General features: G+C 45.7%; 1 protein-coding gene across 2 annotated transcripts in view; it reads left to right on the top strand.

Moving 5' to 3' along the window:
- DYNLL1 (dynein light chain LC8-type 1) overlaps positions 1 to 17,565 on the top strand; it is a 33,069-nt gene extending 15,504 nt beyond the window's left edge. Inside the window, exons 1-3 of one of the 2 annotated variants that reach the window (XM_032309138.1) lie at positions 14,569 to 14,704; positions 14,905 to 15,042; positions 16,597 to 17,565. In XM_032309138.1, coding sequence (XP_032165029.1) covers positions 14,911 to 15,042; positions 16,597 to 16,734 — 270 coding nt within the window. In that variant the 5' untranslated portion in view covers positions 14,569 to 14,704; positions 14,905 to 14,910 and the 3' untranslated portion in view covers positions 16,735 to 17,565. Of the gene's footprint in view, positions 1 to 14,568; positions 14,705 to 14,904; positions 15,043 to 16,596 lie in introns of those variants that run through there. The other variant, XM_032309139.1, reaches the window with a different exon arrangement.
- Positions 17,566 to 17,782: the final 217 nt, after the last annotated feature.

Raw genomic sequence — 17,782 nt, 5'->3', positions numbered from 1 at the left:
ACAGCTCTTTGGAGGAGAGCTGAATGGGTTGGTAACTAGAGGAGAATGTAGAGGTAAGGAAGGCATTTGTTGAAGGTGGAGAGTGTTGCAGGATGTTTGTACACTGATGGGAATAATCCAGGAGATGCGGGAAATTAATGATGCAGGATTTGACACACTGGCTATCAGAGAAGCAAGAGGAGATGGACTCAGGGCCAAGAAGATGGCCTTAGATAGGAGCACTTGTGGTTCATGCCTGGGACGTGGAGGGGAGGCAGTGTGTGCTTACAGATGTGTGTGGGCAGATAGCGATGGTAGGGGGGATGTCAGGAAGATTATCAAAAGAATGAAGCAGATGTATATGTCGTGACATGGAAAACTCAGAATCATCCTGTTTTGGTAAAAAGAAAGAAGAAAGACTATTCTACGCATTTTTTAAAAATCTAATTTTAACAGTTGTTATCTTTGAGTTGTGAGATTACCGGGAACGTTCTTTTCCAGATTCTAAATTGCTGCAGTGTTTGACTTTTATACAATGAGTACCTATTACTTCTGAAAGTAGAATAAAACAAAGATTATTTTTAACTTTGAAGGATGTTCATCAGAACAAAGTGTTGTTACAATACTGAAAAACTGGAAACAACCCAAGTGTCCAATAATAAGGGATTGTTTCAAAAAGTGATGGATGGAAATAGTTATGGATGGACTATTAAGAAGCTATTGAAAGATTATGTTGGGGTACCTGGGTGTCTCAGTTGGTGAAGCATCTGCCTTCAGCTCAGGTCGTGATCCCCGGGTCCTGGAATCGAGCCCAGAGTTGGGCTCCCTGCTCAGCAGGGAGTCTTCTTCTCCCTCTGCCTCTGCCTCTCTCCCCGCCTATACTCTCTCTCTCTCTTGATCTCTCTCTCAGATAAATAAATAAAATCTTTTTTTCTTTTTTAAAGAAAAATAATGTTGTAGAAGGCTTTTAAGGATGTGGAAAAGCATATAACGAAAATGATATTTACAGGGGCACCTGGATGGCTCAGGCAGGTAAGTGTCTGCCTTTGGCTCAGGTCAAGATCCTGGGGTCCTGGGATCAAGCCCATATTGGGCTCCCTGCTCAGCAGGGAGTCTGCTTCTCACTCTCCTTCTGCCACACCCTCTACCCTGCTCATGCTGTCCTTCTTTCTCTTAAATAAATAAAATCTTTTTTTAAAAATGATATTTACAGTGTGGTAGGTATCCTACCTACCTACAATACATATGTGTATATATATTGAAAAAATGATTTCTAAAAAAGATTTATTTATTTATTTGGCAGACAGAGGTTACAAGTCGGCAGAGAGGCAGGCAGAGAGAGAGAGGAGGAAGCAGGCTCCCTGCTGAGCAGAGAGCCGGATGCAGGGCTGGATCCTAGGACCCTGGAATCATGACCTGAGCGGAAGGCAGAGGCTTTAACCCACTGAGCCACCCAGGTGCCCCAGAAAAAGTGATTTTTAGGGCAAAATATTAACAGTGTTCCTCTTTATACAGTTAATCATTACAATTTAATTCTTTGTGTCCTGCATCTTTTACTTTGCACATTTATTATTTTTATAATCTTTAATAAAAAATGGATGTCAGGAAAGAAAACTGGTTCTCTAAATATTGCACACCTGTGAAATCGAGACAGAACAGTTGAAATTGGCTGCACTAATTAATTATTTTACTTTATAGTCCAATGGTAAAGGGCCCATAAATCCAGGAATCTAATTTATGTGAGCTCAGATAGAAAATAATCATAGAGAAGAGAGTCACAGAGGCTCTGGCCAGAACAACCTGGCACTTGTGCTTAATGAAATACAGATCTCCAGCTTTCAATGGGTTTATTCCAATAAACCCATCATAAGCTGAAAATATCCTAAGTAGGAAATGCATTTAGTATACCTAACTTACTGAAAAGCATAGCTTAGCCTGGCCTACCTTAAAAGTACTCAGAACATGGGCGCCTGGGTGGCTCAGTGGGTTAAGCCGCTGCCTTCGGCTCAGGTCATGATCTCAGGGTCCTGGGATCGAGTCCCGCATCGGGCTCTCTGCTCAGCAGGGAGCCTGCTTCCTTCTCTCTCTCTCTCTGCCTGCCTCTCAGTGTACTTGTAATTTCTCTCTGTCAAATAAATAAAATCTTTAAAAAAAAAAAAAAAAAAGTACTCAGAACAGTTACATTAGCTTATAGATGATCAAAATCATCCAACACAAACCATATTTTATAATAAAATGTTGACTAGCTCATGTAATTTATTGAACACTGTACTGAAAGTGAGAAGCAGAATGGCTGTAAGTGTATCTGTCTTCTACCCTTGCGACTGCATGGCTGGTGGGAAGCTGTGGGCGAGAGTGTAGAGTACCGCACATCGCCAGCCTAGGAAAAGATCCAAAATCAAAATTCAAAGTATGGTTTGTGTATCACTTTTGCACCGTTGTAAAGTCAAAAAATCTTAAGTCTAACCATCCTAAGCCAGAGACTTTCTGTAGTATCTCTGGAGTGGCTCCTAGAAAAAGAAGACTTTTATATGCGGCCTTAAACTCTGGCTTTGAGATCCCCAGATGCCAAGTTTGGGGGCACCAGGGGTTCTACTCCTCTAAGAGAGGACATCCCTCCTGCCCTGGAGAGAACTGGGGCTCTGCAAACAGATGCCTAAAATGGGTCAAGCAAGACCCATTTTTGCCCTGAGGCAAAGGGGCAACAGTCAAATACTTCTTCTGTGATGACTTGGCTACCACATTGGCTCCCTCCCCTGATCTACCCTTCTTAGTGACCCTATGATCACATGAAATGCAACCTATAGCCTTTTGGGGCCAGTGATGTGGTCTTAGCTAGGCTCACAAGACCCTGAAGGTCTGGCTGTTGCCCAATCCCGCACCCCCAGCTTCATCTCTCCAGTTCCCCCAGATCACTTCTATGTAGCCAAGTTGGCCTTCCTCAGTTGTCAGCCTCCTTCGAGCCTTCAGATCTTTGTCCTGTGCTATTCCTTTCACCCGAGAAACTTCTGCATGTCCCCTTCTGCAAGTACAGCTTCCTTTAGATTGCTACTCAAATGTGACTTCGCAGGAGAGCCTTCCTGCCTCCCAGACTAGGGCACAGGCCTCATTAACAGCTCTCCTACTACCCTACTTTCTCTGTCATTGCATTGGTCACAACTGTAATCACAGCAACATATGCATCTTGTTCAATGCCCACCTCTTCCACATACAAAATGTAAATACCATTAGTATGAAGCCTTATCTGACTTATTTCCTTTCATGACCCCAGTGCCTAAACAGGGGCCTTGTACAAGTAGGTGCTCAGTAAGTATCTGTTGGAAAAAAATAAGTGACTAAGAGGCATGGCAGGAACTCCCGATGTTTATCCTCTAAGTAGCCAAAGCATTTAGACAGGAAAAATTAAATAAGTAATGGAGTGTCTCTTGGGCAGGTGCCTAAGGATATACATCTCTGTACCTAGCACCTACCTTGGGGCCTGGCCCATGTTAAAAGCTCAGAGAATGTTGTTAGCTGAATAAGCATTACCTCTTCCATCTTCACGCACTCCTCCCTCTATGATGACCTCATTCAGTCTCATAGCTTTAAATGTCACTTATAAACTGATGACTCCCCAAATTATAGCACTGGTCTGGACCTCTTCCCAGAACTCATATATCCAACTACTTATTTGACACCTCCACTTGAAATAAGCATCTTTATTTTTCTTTCTTTCTTTTTTTTTTTTTAGATTTTTATTTATTTATTTGACAGACAGAGATCACAAGTAGGCAGAGAGGCAGGCAGAGAGAGAGAGGAGGAAGCAGGCTCCCCGCCGAGCAGAGAGCCATGCAGGGCTCAATCCCAGGACTCTGGGACCATGACCAGAGAGGCTTTAACCCACCGCCACCCAGGCGCCCTGGAATAAGCATCTTAAACTTAACATGGCCAAAGCAACTTTTTGTTTCTGTTTTGGTCAGCCTTCCCCAACCCAATCTATTCTTCTCATTGTTCAGGATGCAAGTTTTGGAGTCATGTTTGACTCTATACCCTCACACCTTGCATTCAATTAATCAGCAAATCTGCCAGCTCTGCCCTCAGAATATATCTAAAATCCAGCCAGCTCTATTCCTACCTCTGCCTGGCCTCTCTGCCTCCACGGACTTCTCCACACCCCATCCTCCACCCGGTCATCAAATCTTGGCTCAAATGGCGCCTTCTTGAAGAGTCCTTCCCAGAAACCTCTATTAAAATCAAGACTCCTCATCCTATCACCTTTGGTTCTCTTGTTCTACTTTATTTTTATTCATTTCACTTATCAGGGCATGACATTTTTTTTTAAAGATTTTATTTATTTATTTATTTGACAGACAGAGATCACAAGGAGGCAGAGAGACAGGCAGCGAGAAAGGGGGATGCAGACTCCCTGCTGAGCAGAGAGCCCAATGCGGGGCTCGATCCCAGGACCCTGAGATCATGACCTGAGCTGAAGGCAGAGGCTTTAACCCACTGAGCCACCCAGGAGCCCCAGGGCATGACATATTTTTGCTTATTTATTGTCTTTATTCTCCTATTAGAATGTAGGTTCCGTGAAGATGGGACATTGCCCATTTTGTTCTTTTGTACATTCCTTTAAAAGATTTTTTTTATTAGGGAGAGAGAGAAACAGTATGCGTTTGTGTGAGTGAGGGGAGCAGCGGAGAGAGAGGGAGAATCCCAGCAGGCCCCACGCCCAGTGTGGAAGAGGATGCAGGGGCTCCATCTCATGACCCTGATATCATGACCTGAGCGAAATCAAGGGATGCTTAACCAACTGAGCCATCCAGGCAACCCTCTTAGACATTCCTAGTAGGGTTTTGGTCACCAATTACTCTATATGGGGCAGGGGGTTTCCCTCACACCAACAAGCATTGTCTGGACACCACCTGGGTTTCCTACAATTCACCTCAATTCTGACACTCTCTGCCTGGAGATAGCATTAGAATCCACAGGTTAAGGGCTCTCTGCCTGGAGATAGCATTAGAATCCACAGGTTAAGGGCCCAGTCCTGCAAGACTGCCCCACCCATTCCACTGCAGAAACCAGTCACAAGCCCAGGTTGTTGCCTGTACGACTGCTGCTGCTGCTGCTGCTGCTGCTGCTGTGTGTGTGTGTGTGTGTGTGTGTGTGTGTGTGTGTTACATATACTTCTGACCAACTGGCTATAAATCAGAGGTTTCCATGACCCTCTCCTTGGGTTTGATTAATTTGATAGAAGAACTCACAGAACTCAGAGAAACACTTTATTTACTGGATTACCAGTTTATTATGAAGGGATATAACTCAGGAAGATACGTGTAAGACAAAGTATGGAAAGAGAGCTCAGAGCTCCCGGCAGGCCACTCTCCCTGCATCTCCACATGTTCACCAACCCAGAAGCTTTCCAAACCCTGTCCTTTTGGGTCTTTATGGAGGCCTCAAAACATAGGGATGATTGACTAAGTCATTGGCATTAGTTGTTAGTTATTGAACTCAACCTCCAGCCCCTCACCCCCCAACTTGGAGGTCAAGGGTGGGGCTGAATGTTACAACCTTCTAATGGTTGGCTCCACTAGCAATCAGCTCCTTCCCTGGGTACTTTCCAAAAGTCACTTCATTAACATAAACCTTATTAACATTAACATAAACAGTAGAGAAAGACTTGTTATGATAACAAGACCTCCAATTCACCCATTTCACCTGATTCAGGAACTGAAACTAGAGACCAAATATTATGACAAAAGATGCACCATAGACACACAAACTATTTACAAATAAAATGATAATAGCTGAGATGTGTTTGCCTCTGTTTCTGAAAAATAAATAAAATTTTTAAAAAAAAATTTATTTTTAAAAAATAAAATAAAATAAAATAAAAAGGTGGAGGGGAAGGGCGGGAAGGCACCTTGGTGGCTCAGTTGGTTGCCTTTGGCTCAGGTCATGATCCCAGGGTCCTAGGTCCGAGTCCTGCCTGGGGCTTCAGTGGAGAGCCTGCTTCTTCCTACTCCTCTGCCTGCTGCTCCCCCTGCTTGTGTGTGCGCGCGCTCTCTCTGTCAAATAAATAAATAAAATACTAAAATATAAGGAAAAAACAGATGCTGCCATTTCTCTTAACTGCTCAGGAAATTCCAAGGTTTTGGGAACTCTGAGCCAGGAACCTGAATGGTGATCAAATATAGATTTCTCATTAAAGTCACAATATCACAATCCTCCGCACCCAGCACACTGACTGACACCTAGTTCTCTCTCAAAAATCTCCCAAAAGTCCCTAAAATCTTAAAAAAAAAAATAAAATAAAATAGGACACCTGGGTGGCTTAGTGGGTTAGGCCTCTGCCTTCAGCTCAGGTCATGATCTCAGGGTCCTGGGATAGAGCCCTGCATCGGGCTCTCTGCTTAGCAGGGAACCTGCTTCCTCCTCTCTCTCTCTCTCTGCCTGCCTCTCTGCCTACTTGTGATCTCTGTCAAATAAATAAAATCTTTCTTTTTTAAATCTCTCAGCAGTCATGAGTAAATTTCTGAATGAACTCTTGAGTTCTGGAGAGTCAAGTTTTCTCCCCGTCAGTGAAAAAGAATGCAGATGCCAGAAATCAGATACCCATGGCTCGTCCCTTTGGGCCCTAGAATAATCGAGATTTAACTGGGGGCCATTTGTGCATATAATTGAAGAGTGACACTGAGATCACTAGTGAGTCAGACGGGGGCTGTTAGCTCCCAGAGCAAGTGCAAGTCCAGATTCTTAGCACACACTGGGGGGAACCTGTTCTGTAATTGCAGGACGTCCCATCCCTTCATCTGTAGTACGCCTGCCTGCCTTGTGGTCTTTCACTGGGGCTGTGAGTTTGGGACTCATGACATTTGGACTCAAGTCTTGATTGTTTACAGAGTCATTCTCAACTGGGGCCATTTCACCCTCCAGGGGACATTTGGTGCTGTCTGCAGACATTGTTGGTTGATAATTGGGCATGAAATGTGATTGGCTCTAGTAGGTAGAGGGTGTGGATGCTGAGAACATCTTCCAAAGCACAGGATGGTTTCCCTCCTAGCAAAAAACTTTCTGGTCCAAAATGTTAGTGCCAAGGTGGAAAAATCCTGGTTTAGGGTAATATTAATAATAATTGGAAGCTGGCATCATTGACTTTTGCCACGTGCCAAGTCTTGCACTATATACTTTACACGCACCATCTCAATCTCCAAATTGTCCCTGAGAAACAAGGACTACGGCAGTCCCCATTTTACAAATAAGAAAACTGAGGCTCAGAGAGGTGGACCCCACACCTTAGGTGGGGAAGAGTCAGGATGCGTAACTGAGCCTCCATGGCCTCAGAGTCTGTGCTTTTAGCCTCTGCTCTGGGTGGCTCTGACCACTCACTGGAAGCTGTTGGGGGGCTGATTAGGCCTCTCTGGATGTGTCTGAATTCATCTGCTGCCCCCTATGGACAGGAGGCTGAGCAGTGAGGCTTCAGAGGGGTCTGTCCACTAGGGCAAGACTTGACTATTGGCCAGAGAGGAGATTTTTCTTCCCTGAGTTGTCCCAGCCTATCTGTCCTCACTCTCCCTGCACTGCAGCACAGCACTTGGCTCTAAACCTCAGTCGCCCTGCCAGCCCCAGGCAAGTGCCAGCCCTTCTCCATGAGGAAGCTTCTGGATTCAGACCTAGGCCTTATGCACTCTCCCATGGAGCCCATCCTTTCTAGGCAAGAGTCCTTGAATCAATTCTGGGAGCTGCGGGGTCACATCATCTCACATGTCCTTTCAGGTAAGGGAGGGCTAGGGCTGCTAGGTTGATGACAGAACTGGTCCAAGAAAGGGCTTGAGGTCCCAGAAAACCTTGAAAAGTGATTGCTGGACATGGCTGGGAACAGTATAATCCTGGACCAGTGGCGAGTGGAGATGGAGCAGGTGGTCTTCTCTAGCCTGTTTGTTGGAGGGTAGAGCTGTGAGCCCTCGAGCCTGCATATGGACATTCCCAAAGGGCTTTCTGAAGGCCCTGGGAAAGTGTGGTGGCTAAAATACAAGGTAGTTTCTCCAGGGAAGATCAAGAGAGTCAAGAGCCAGTCTAGGGTCAAGTGTGAGAGGAAGCAATGTTGAATTAGTTTGAAATATCCATCCTTCCATCCTTCCTTCCTTCTTTCAACCCACCCATCCATCCATCCATCCATCCAACATATATGTAGCAGGCTTCTGCCAGGAGCCAGGGATACCTACAGTCTCCAGGAACATGCATCATCTCTCTCTGTCTGGGGAGGTGGACAGCTCAGAGGTTCCGCCTACTGCATGTGACTGCAGAGTCAGACCCAGCTCTGTCATTTCTGAGCAGTGTGACTTTAGGCAAGGGACTTCACTTCATTGAACCTTATTTTCCTTTTCTGTGAAATGAAGAGATCGGCAGTTCTTGATATCCACCCCTTAGAGTTGTGAGAAGTCAATGAGACAGTGTGTCCCAAATGCCTGGCATATAGTAAGTTCTCAATACATAACAGCAATAGTCACCATTTTGGGGGACCTTGGTTAGGTCTTTAGATGCATTATTTAATGTAACCGTTCCCACCACCTTATAATGAAGGTATTATTTCCATTTAAAAATCAGGAACTGGGCGCCTGGGTGGTTCAGTGGGTTAAAGCCTCTGCCTTCGGCTCAGGTCATGATCCCAGGATCCTGGGATCGAGCCCCACATCAGGCTCTCTGCTCTGCAGGGAGCCCGCTTCCTCCTCTCTCTCTCTCTGCCTGCCTCTCTGCCTACTTGTGATCTCTATCAAATAAATAAATAAAATCTTTTAAAAACATATATTATATATATATATTTGCCTTTCTAAAAATTTTTATTTTTTTTAAATATTTTATTTATTTATTTGAGAGAGAGAGAGATAAAGAGAGAAAGCATGAGAGAAGAGAGGACAGTGGGAGACTCCCTGCCGAGCAGGGAGAACGATGTGGGACTCCATCCTGGGACTCCAGGATCATGACCTGAGCTGAAGGCAGTCGCTTAACCAACTGAGCTACCCAGGCACCCTATTTTTTTATTTTTTAGGATTTTATTTATTTATTTGATAGAGAGAGAGGGAACACAAGCAGGGGGAGTGGGAGAAGGAGAAGCAGCCCGGTGAACAGAGAGCCCGATGCAGGGCTCTATCCCAGGACCCTGGGATCATGACGTGAGCCACTCAGGGGCCCCTACATTTGCTTTTTAAAAATACACTTATTTTAGGGGCCCCTGGGTGGCTCAGTCAGTTAAGCATCTGCCTTTAGCTCAGGTCATGATCCCAGGATTCTGGGATGGAGCCCTGCATCCACTGGGCCCCTTTCTCTGCAGGGAGCCTGCTTCTCCCTCTCCCTCTGCCTGCCACTCCCCCTGCTTGTGCACTCTCTCTCTGTGTCAAATAAATAAGTAAATAAATAAATAAATATCGTTTTTAAAATTTTTAAAATAAAACAAAAAATAAAGGGACTTTAATTAAAGAAAAATATTGAATAAATAGTAGTAGGAGGTAGGATGCAGGTATGGCAAAAATTATGAAGATGATTTGGGAAACTTCTCTGGAGTTTCTACTTGGTGGAGTCATAGTGGGTTTACTTTAGTGCCATCTGAACTCCCAGAAGACCTTGGAAATGAGCTATTCTTGGGCTTTGTAAATCTGATCAGATGGTTCTCATCAAGAAAGAATGAGGTTGAGTCTCTACTTTCTCCCTTTCCCAGAGAATCCCGTAGTACCTATGATGAGTTGTCCCCCCTCTGCTGCCAGTCAGAACTACACCAGGTATTGTCTGTGTGCCGCTCTAAGTGTAGGCATTTTGGTGCTATATCCATCCATTTATTCTGCATTCGTTCCACAAACATTATGTGCCAATTAGTGAGCATAGAACACACTCCATTCACTCCTAGAAAGTATAAAATCCCAGCACCCAAGGATGAGCCAGTCTGTCTGATGTGACAGAGTACCAGATGTGGAGTCAGACCAGGTTTTATAACTAACTCTGTGTAACCACATGCAGGTCCTTTTCCTTCTGTAGCGTCTTTTTTCTGACACTACTTCCATCACTGTTTGTTTGTTTGTTTGTTTTTCCTCTATCTCCCCCCAACACCAAGCACTTATTTTTCCATACAGATTTTTCAATTCTCCAACATCAACTGGGTATCCAACAATTCAATTCAATTCTGACACTGACTCTCAGGGTTAGCACAAGCTCCACTGGCTAAGGCTCAGTCCCATAAGACTGCCTCCACTTTGGGGGTACCTGGGTGGCACAGTTAGTTGAGCGGCTGACTCTTGGTTTTGGCTCATGTCATGATCTCAGGGTCCTGAGTTCAAGCCCCACATCTGGCTCCGTACCCAGTGGGGAGTCTGCTTGGAACACTCTTGCCCTCTGCTCCTCCCCCCAGCTTCTGTCAAAATAAGTAAATAAATAAATCCTTTAAAAAAAAGAAGACTGCCCCCACTTCAGGTGTCCCTGCAAATGGGGTTCCCAGGCTGCCTTCACTTTGCCCAGCAGACTAAAAATTTGGGGGGTTCCCATGAGGACCTCCTCAGCTTTGATAATTCTGTAGAACAACTCACAGAACTCAAGAACATACTCTACTTACTATTACAGATTTATTATAAAGGACAACTGAGGAACAGCCAAATTGGAGAGATGCATATTGGGAGAGGTTGCAGAGTTTACATGCCCTCTCCAGGGGTGCCATGGTTCATGGTTCATGGCTGGGGAGTTTTTATGGAGATCTCATTACACAGGCATTGTCACTGGAGGTTGGATTTCTTCTCCAACCCCTCTCTGCTCACTAAAGGTGAGGAGATAGGGAGGGTCAAGGTCGGGGACGTGGCTGAGGAAGGGAGTTGGAAAGTTTTAAACCTCTAATCACAAGGTCGCTTTCTTTGGGGACTAGCTTTCTAGATATCTCAAGTTATCCAGCCCCATTCCCACAAAACGTCACCTCACTGGCATAAACTCAGGTACCAGTAGTTAATGAAAGCTCATTATGAATAACAAAAGCAGATTCCAGAAAACACTCCAAGCGTATTTAGAGCTCTGTGTCAAGAATTCTAGACAAAGACCAAATATATATATATATTATTATATTAAAACTTCTCTGAATCTGTCTTCTGGTTGCAAAAAGAGAGTATTCAGCTGAATGAGAGGACCATATGCTGTATCTAGACTGCACCATATTTTTTTTTTGATTGCACTGTATTTCGAAAAATCAATTTATGACCAGCATTTAAAAATTATATTTCTCTGAAAAATAACCCAGATCTCCCATCCTCTTGAAAAATTAGATTCAGGGGCCCCTGGGTGGTTCGGTTGGTTAAGCGCCTGCCTTTGGCTCTGTCACAATCCAGGATCCTGAGATCTAGCCCTGTGTTGGGCTCCCTGCTGAGTCTGGTTCTCCCTCTCCCTCTGGCCCCACCTACTGCTTGTGCTCTCCCGTTCTCTCTTTCTCTCTCTCAAATCAATTAAAAAGAAAGAGAGATGGGGCGCCTGGGTGGCTCAGTGGGTTAAGCCTCTGCCTTCAGCTCAGGTCGTGATCTCAGGTTGCTGGGATCAAGCCCCCACATCAGGCTCTCTACTCAGCAGGGAGCCTGCTTCCCCCTCTCTCTGCCTGCCTCTCTGCCTACTTGTGATCTTCCTCTGTCAAATAAATAAATAAAATCTTAAAAAAAAAAAAAAGAAAAGAAAAGAGAGAGAAAGAGAATAGATTTTTAGGATTATCCAGACCTGGAATCATTTATTAAGAATGTAAACTTGAGGGGCACCTGGGTGGCTCAGTCGGTTAAGGGTCTGTCCTCGGCTCAGGTCATGATCCCAGGGTCCTGGGATCAAGCCCTGCATCAGGCTCCCCGCTCAGCAGGGATCTTGCTTCTGTCTCTCCCTCTGCCAATCCCTCTGCTGCTCCCTCTGCCACCCCCTCTGTTGCCCCCCACTCCACTGCTGCCACTTGTGCTTTCTCACTCTCTCTCTTAAGTAAATAAAAAATAAATAAAATCTTAAACAAAAAACAATGTGACCTTGAGAAAGTCAACATCCTAACCTGTAAAATGGCGATAGAAGACCTGATAATTTTTTTTTTTTTAAAGATTTTATTTATTTATTTGACAGAGAGAAATCACAAGTAGATGGAGAGGCAGGCAGAGAGAGAAAGAGAGGGAAGCAGGCTCTCTGGCAGGCTCCCTGCCGAGCAGAGAGCCCGATGCGGGACTCGATCCCAGGACCCTGAGATCATGACCTGAGCCAAAGGCAGCGGCTTAACCCACTGAGTCACCCAGACGCCCAGACCTGGTAATTTTAATTCAATGCATATTTAATGCAATACATAGAGTCAATGCAGACACTGAATTAGATGCTGAAGGTGCAAGACAAGGACAGAGAGACAATAACCAAGCAAATAAATACAATTCTTCTGAAGGAATAAATGAAGCAGGTACAATAGAGGAAATATAAGTGTTGTAGAAAGTCACTAACGGGTGATGGTTAGTGGCAAGTAGAGATAGGAGCTCAGGGAAGGTGGCGTTTGAGCTGAAATCTAAATGAGCAGACAGCTAGGCCAAAAGGGAAACCAGAGGAAAGGGATCCCAGGCCCAGCTGTTGTGAGGAATAACTGAGTGAAAGCACTTGGTGCTAAACAACCACTCAGTAAACAGCTGCTGTTCTTATTATGGCACATGCTTTACTCTCAGGTCCTTCTATTCAAATGAGGAGAAGCTGGACAAGCCATAGACCAGAAGGATAAATATATATGAAAAAAAAACCATGAAAAATAAATATAGGGGCATCTGAGTGGCACAGTCAGTTGTGTGTCCGACTCTTGGTTTTGGCTCAGGTCCTGTCTCAGGGTTGCGAGACTGAGATTCCCTCTCCCTATTCCTCTCCCTTCCCACCCCCACCCCTCCTGCTCCTGAGCCTCTCTTTCTCTCTCATTCTTTTTTTCAAAAAGTAAATGTAAACATATTCATAAAAAGGCCCCCAAGAAAAATTCAGGCTCTGACCTCATAAGAATCTTCATAAGAAGATTCCACAGCTCTGAATCATAACCCAAGTCAGGTGGAAGCACTAACCCAGCCTTGCCCCTGTTGCCAACCCAACTTCTTCCTCCATACAGAACTATTTTAACTCCTGTAACCCATAATCCCTCCAGGGGAAACCTGGAACTGGGAAAAGCCTCTTAATTTTATTTAACTGATATGCATATGTTGTACCTGAACCTCTTCTCATTATTCCCATCTGTTTCTCTTTGGAATTGTGTGCCTGTCTTGTCCAGATGCTATAAGGGGTTCTGGGATAACAAGTGTAATGGTCAAGAAGGAAAAGGCAGAAATGTAAATGGAAAGCTTCTGTTTGCATGATGAATCTGAACTTGTTTATGGAAGTACAAAAACACATCATAGGCATGTAAGGATTGGTCAAAATCTTGCTGTGACTCTTGAGACAGTTCCATAAGCTGATAGTTTTTGATAAGATGCATTGAGCCCTTACTACAATCCCACACCTTGTGCTGAAGAACGTCAAGAGCATCAGTGCTTTTAATATTTTCAACATGCCAAGAAGTGGTTTTCTTTTATATTTAGTTCTCCTTCGTGGATAAGAAAACTGAGATTCAAACAGCTAGTAAATGACAGTGCTGGGATTTAAATCCTGATCTGACCCTGCTCCCCAAACTCCCAAGACCTAGCTTTTTTTTTAACCACTTAGTGGTTAGTCCCCCAAAGCCAGAGGAAAATACCTCTGAGGGACACCCTAGAAGGGTACTTCCGCCCCGAGAGTTAAATCCCTAACCCAGAAACTCCCACACAGGAAAGACTGCCTCATTGAGCAAGAAGCCCCACCCTGGACACACACACCTTGGGATCAGCACTCCCAAATCCACCCAGATGTAATCCTCGCCCCTTAAAGAAGTCTTCGCTGCCCAGCCAGGATAAGGAAACCTCTCCCATTCCTGAAGACCTTTCCCCCACCCCCCAAATTTCAGAGAGGACCAGGTTCATAATTTGAGGGGCCCAATGCAAAATGAAAATGTGGGTTCCCGTGCTTAAAAAAAAAAAAAAAAAAAAAAAAAGAATTTCAAGAATGGGAGATTAGAGCATTAAACCAAGCCATGGGACCCGTCTTCTGAGACTGCCCTGCTTACTCGCCCATAAAGCCAGCGCTGCTTCAGAGATGCCGTTTAAGTTAAAGGACTGGCTACCTCAGCCAGAATCCTTAAAATCTTTGGACATGGGGTGGATATGGCAGGTACGTAGCACACACAACTTCCCGAGATATTCGAGAACACACCCTGGGGCAGACAACCTTCGGAAATCTGAAGCCACTTCTCTTGGCTTGGGCACAAAGTCCCCTCGCACCCCTCTAGTCTTCTGGGTGGTCCTCGCAACCCTGCCCCAGCTCCACCTTCGGGGTGTGTGGGCCTCACCGCGTGCGGCCCATTGCCGGGGCAACCGACGCCGCGACAGATGCATTGTGGTCTGCAACAAAATGCTGGAGAAAGATCCTGAGGGAACCATTGATTGCATGGACCAATGGGAGAGTCCCGGGGGCTGCGTCAAGCCAATGGGGACGGTCCTTGGGGGCGGGGCCGGCGGGAGCAGGGCGGGGCCTAGGCACTAGGCGGCGGCGGCTGGTGTGGGGCTCCTTAGATGCGCCACGGCTTCGGTAGCGACCGTAGCTCCTGCCGGGTGTGAGTGTCGCCAGCCCCTCCCCCAGGAGACCGTTGCAGTTGGTCGCCCCCTGCTTCTCGGTGAGAGACTGCGGGGACTCCGGGGGGCTTCGCTGCCTAGTTACATCTCCCGCCGGACTTCTCCCGCTGTTCGGTCCGCGCGGCCCGCGCTTTCTGAGAAGTGGGGTGGGGGGCGGGAGGAGCGGGCTGGGGGAGCTGGCACCTCGCAGGCGCAGCCTACACCCCAACTTCTCCCCCCTTGCCTGGGCCTCGCCCTCCAGGTAACCATGTGTGACCGAAAGGCCGTGATCAAAAACGCCGACATGTCGGAGGAGATGCAACAGGACTCGGTGGAGTGTGCAACTCAGGCGTTGGAGAAATATAACATAGAGAAGGACATTGCGGCCCATATTAAAAAGGTGAGGACGGGGCCTACGGGCGGGGGGCTCGGGCCGCTTGCGCGCAGCTGGGGCGAGTCACAACTTAGTCCTTCTTCCCGATCCCGCGCTCCCAGAACGCGTGGCAGACATCGTTGGAGGTACGCAGGGCACCTCGGGTGTAGAGGTTTCCAGAAAGGACGCAGATGAATTTTGCGCTCCTGATGAGAAGACCAGACGCTCCGCGCCCGAAGTTTTTTTATTACCCAGCTCCGCAGGGGGAAAGCGCCACCTAGCAACGGTTTCTAGGATCAGGGAGCAGCGGTTCCCCCTCTTCTGCTTGATCCTGTGCGGAGGATCCATCTGGGTGTTCTGAGGGGGGAGGGGGAGCTGCGTGGGTGTTTCCAGCCCGGCCGGAGGGAGCTCTTGCCAGCCTTCCAGTGGGGAGTTAGTCGGCAGTTGAAGGAAAGTGGGTGGTAGTGGTGGTTAGGGGGCTGGGGTGAGGGCTTGGTAAATGGCAGTCTGTAGAAAGCTGGCAGGACTGCCAATTTCTCCGAGCTGTGTTTTCTGCAAGGGAAGGAAGCTGGCAGCCTAATCCGTGGGAGGGTTCCCAGTTGAGAATGGGGAGATGAAAGACTTCAGATGGAACAGAAATACCTTTTTTGACAAACGCAGCAGTGGGTTCCTCTAGCTTGTAGGAATGTTATTCCAGTAGATGCAGATGTAAAAGATGTTCATGCTGCATACGGTGAGAGCCGAATTTTGTGTAACTCCTCACCAAGACTTGTAAGAATTGTACGGAGAAAGATTGGCCTTGGCCCCTGCCCTACAGTCACCTACTGAGGATGTTCTAGTTCTCAGAGCCCCTTTGGCTGAGGAAAATAGGGAAAGCTGTTCCTGCAATTTGCTATCTTTGTATACCAGGTGATAGATTAGCACCATCACGATAGATGTGGAAGAGAGCGGTATTGAAATTAAGGATAAAATCTGACTAAGTGACTGTCAGATTCTGCTTCTAGCGTTCTTTTCGTAGGACCAGTGGATTGCAGAGTATCTTGTGCCCTTCCACAGTGGTTGAGATGTGAATTGAGGCTTTGCCCTTCGGACATCTTTTGTTTTCAGTGATACTGGAGTGCAGTTAGGGAATGGGGTATTTGGGGCTAAATATTTACCATTTTGGATGTTGTGGTGCATGACTTAACAGGAGAATAATTTCGTTTGTTTTGTTTACACGTAACATGATAAACTAGAACTGTTATCACCTGCTCTCTATTAAGGAGTCTGTCCTAGGAGCTATGAAGGTGAAATTACCATGATAACAAAGTGCCCCTGTCTTTGAGGCTGCCCTTTCTGCCTTTTAGTTCCCCAGCCCCCATTCTCAGCTTAGCTCAGACTGCAAGTATGTATGCATTAATGCACTATGTAGGCGACTTGGAGCTGGGGAACATTCTTTCATGTTAAGAATTTGCAGATGCTAACGTTCCTCCTTTTTGCCCCTACAGGCTCTGCTTATCTAGGAGGCAGATTCTGACCTCTGGTTTAGCACTGAAATTCTAGTGTTCTTTTTCTTTCCCCCTCTCCCCCCACCCCCACCAGGAGTTTGACAAGAAGTACAACCCCACCTGGCACTGCATCGTGGGGAGGAACTTCGGTAGTTACGTGACACATGAAACCAAACACTTCATCTACTTCTACCTGGGCCAAGTGGCCATTCTTCTGTTCAAATCTGGTTAAACGCATGGACTGTGTCACACACCCAGTGATCCATCCAAAACCAAGGACTGCAGCCTAAATTCCAAATACCAGAGACTGAAATCTTCAGCCTTGCCTAGGGGAACACCTCGATCTTTGAACCTTTATTGTGTTGTTTTGTGCAGGGTATTCTCTGTACAAATTTGTTGTGGTTATAAAACAATTAGCAAAACAGCTTACATTTGTATTTATTTTCTATTCCATACCTCTGCCCCATGTTTTTTCTCCTCAAAATCCATTCCTTTCAAATAAATCTGTTGGAGAAGTGTGTGTTAGTTACGATTTGTTCAAATCTAGGGTTGAAAATGGCCTATTACTTGATAGGTTATTGGGGGTCAGGCCTTGAAGTGAGTTTCTGTGGGATGTAATAGACTAGCCTATTCATAGTGCTCTTGAGTCTTTGATCTGTCCCATCCTGCAGCTGTCGTGCATGGAAGACTACTGCTCAGAAGTGCATGTTGAGAAATGCATGGTGGAGAAACTTTTCGGTTAAATCTCGGTACTAATCTGAAAAATAACTATCCTTAAGTGCTCATTTTGTTAAAAGATGCTGTTCTGGACTTGGGGCCTCAGGTGGTGGTGATGAATGTGTAGAACTTTATCAAAGTTCTCTTTGGTTGTAAAATAGGCCAATAACAAAGTTGCACTAATGAGAAATTGCTGGGCTAGTCTAGGCCATCTGCCCCTGCCCCCTTTTCCTGCCCTGTCCCAAAAGGACACTCAAAGATTAAAAGTGGTTTTAAAAGGGAAAATGAAAGTTTTTGAGCAGCAGCCCTCCATGTGATTCCAATAAAGTCTTTGCAGGAATTTAAACGTGTAAGCCTGCTGTGCTTTGCTTTAACTAGCTGTGCTTAGAAACCCCATTAACAATTAAATGTGAATTGAAGCTTTCATTAAAAGACCCAATTTAAAGCTGTGGACAAGTAACCTTCATTAAAGGTTTCCTGCTATCAATTTTAAGAAGACTTAAAGGCTTTTCTATGACGAAAAGCAAATACAGCAGACTAAATAACGCCAGAGGCTGGAACAA

This window comes from Mustela erminea, chromosome 13, assembly GCF_009829155.1.
Source record: "Mustela erminea isolate mMusErm1 chromosome 13, mMusErm1.Pri, whole genome shotgun sequence".
NCBI classification, from domain to species: Eukaryota; Metazoa; Chordata; class Mammalia; order Carnivora; family Mustelidae; genus Mustela; species Mustela erminea.
This window is presented reverse-complemented; position numbering and strand designations above follow the sequence as displayed.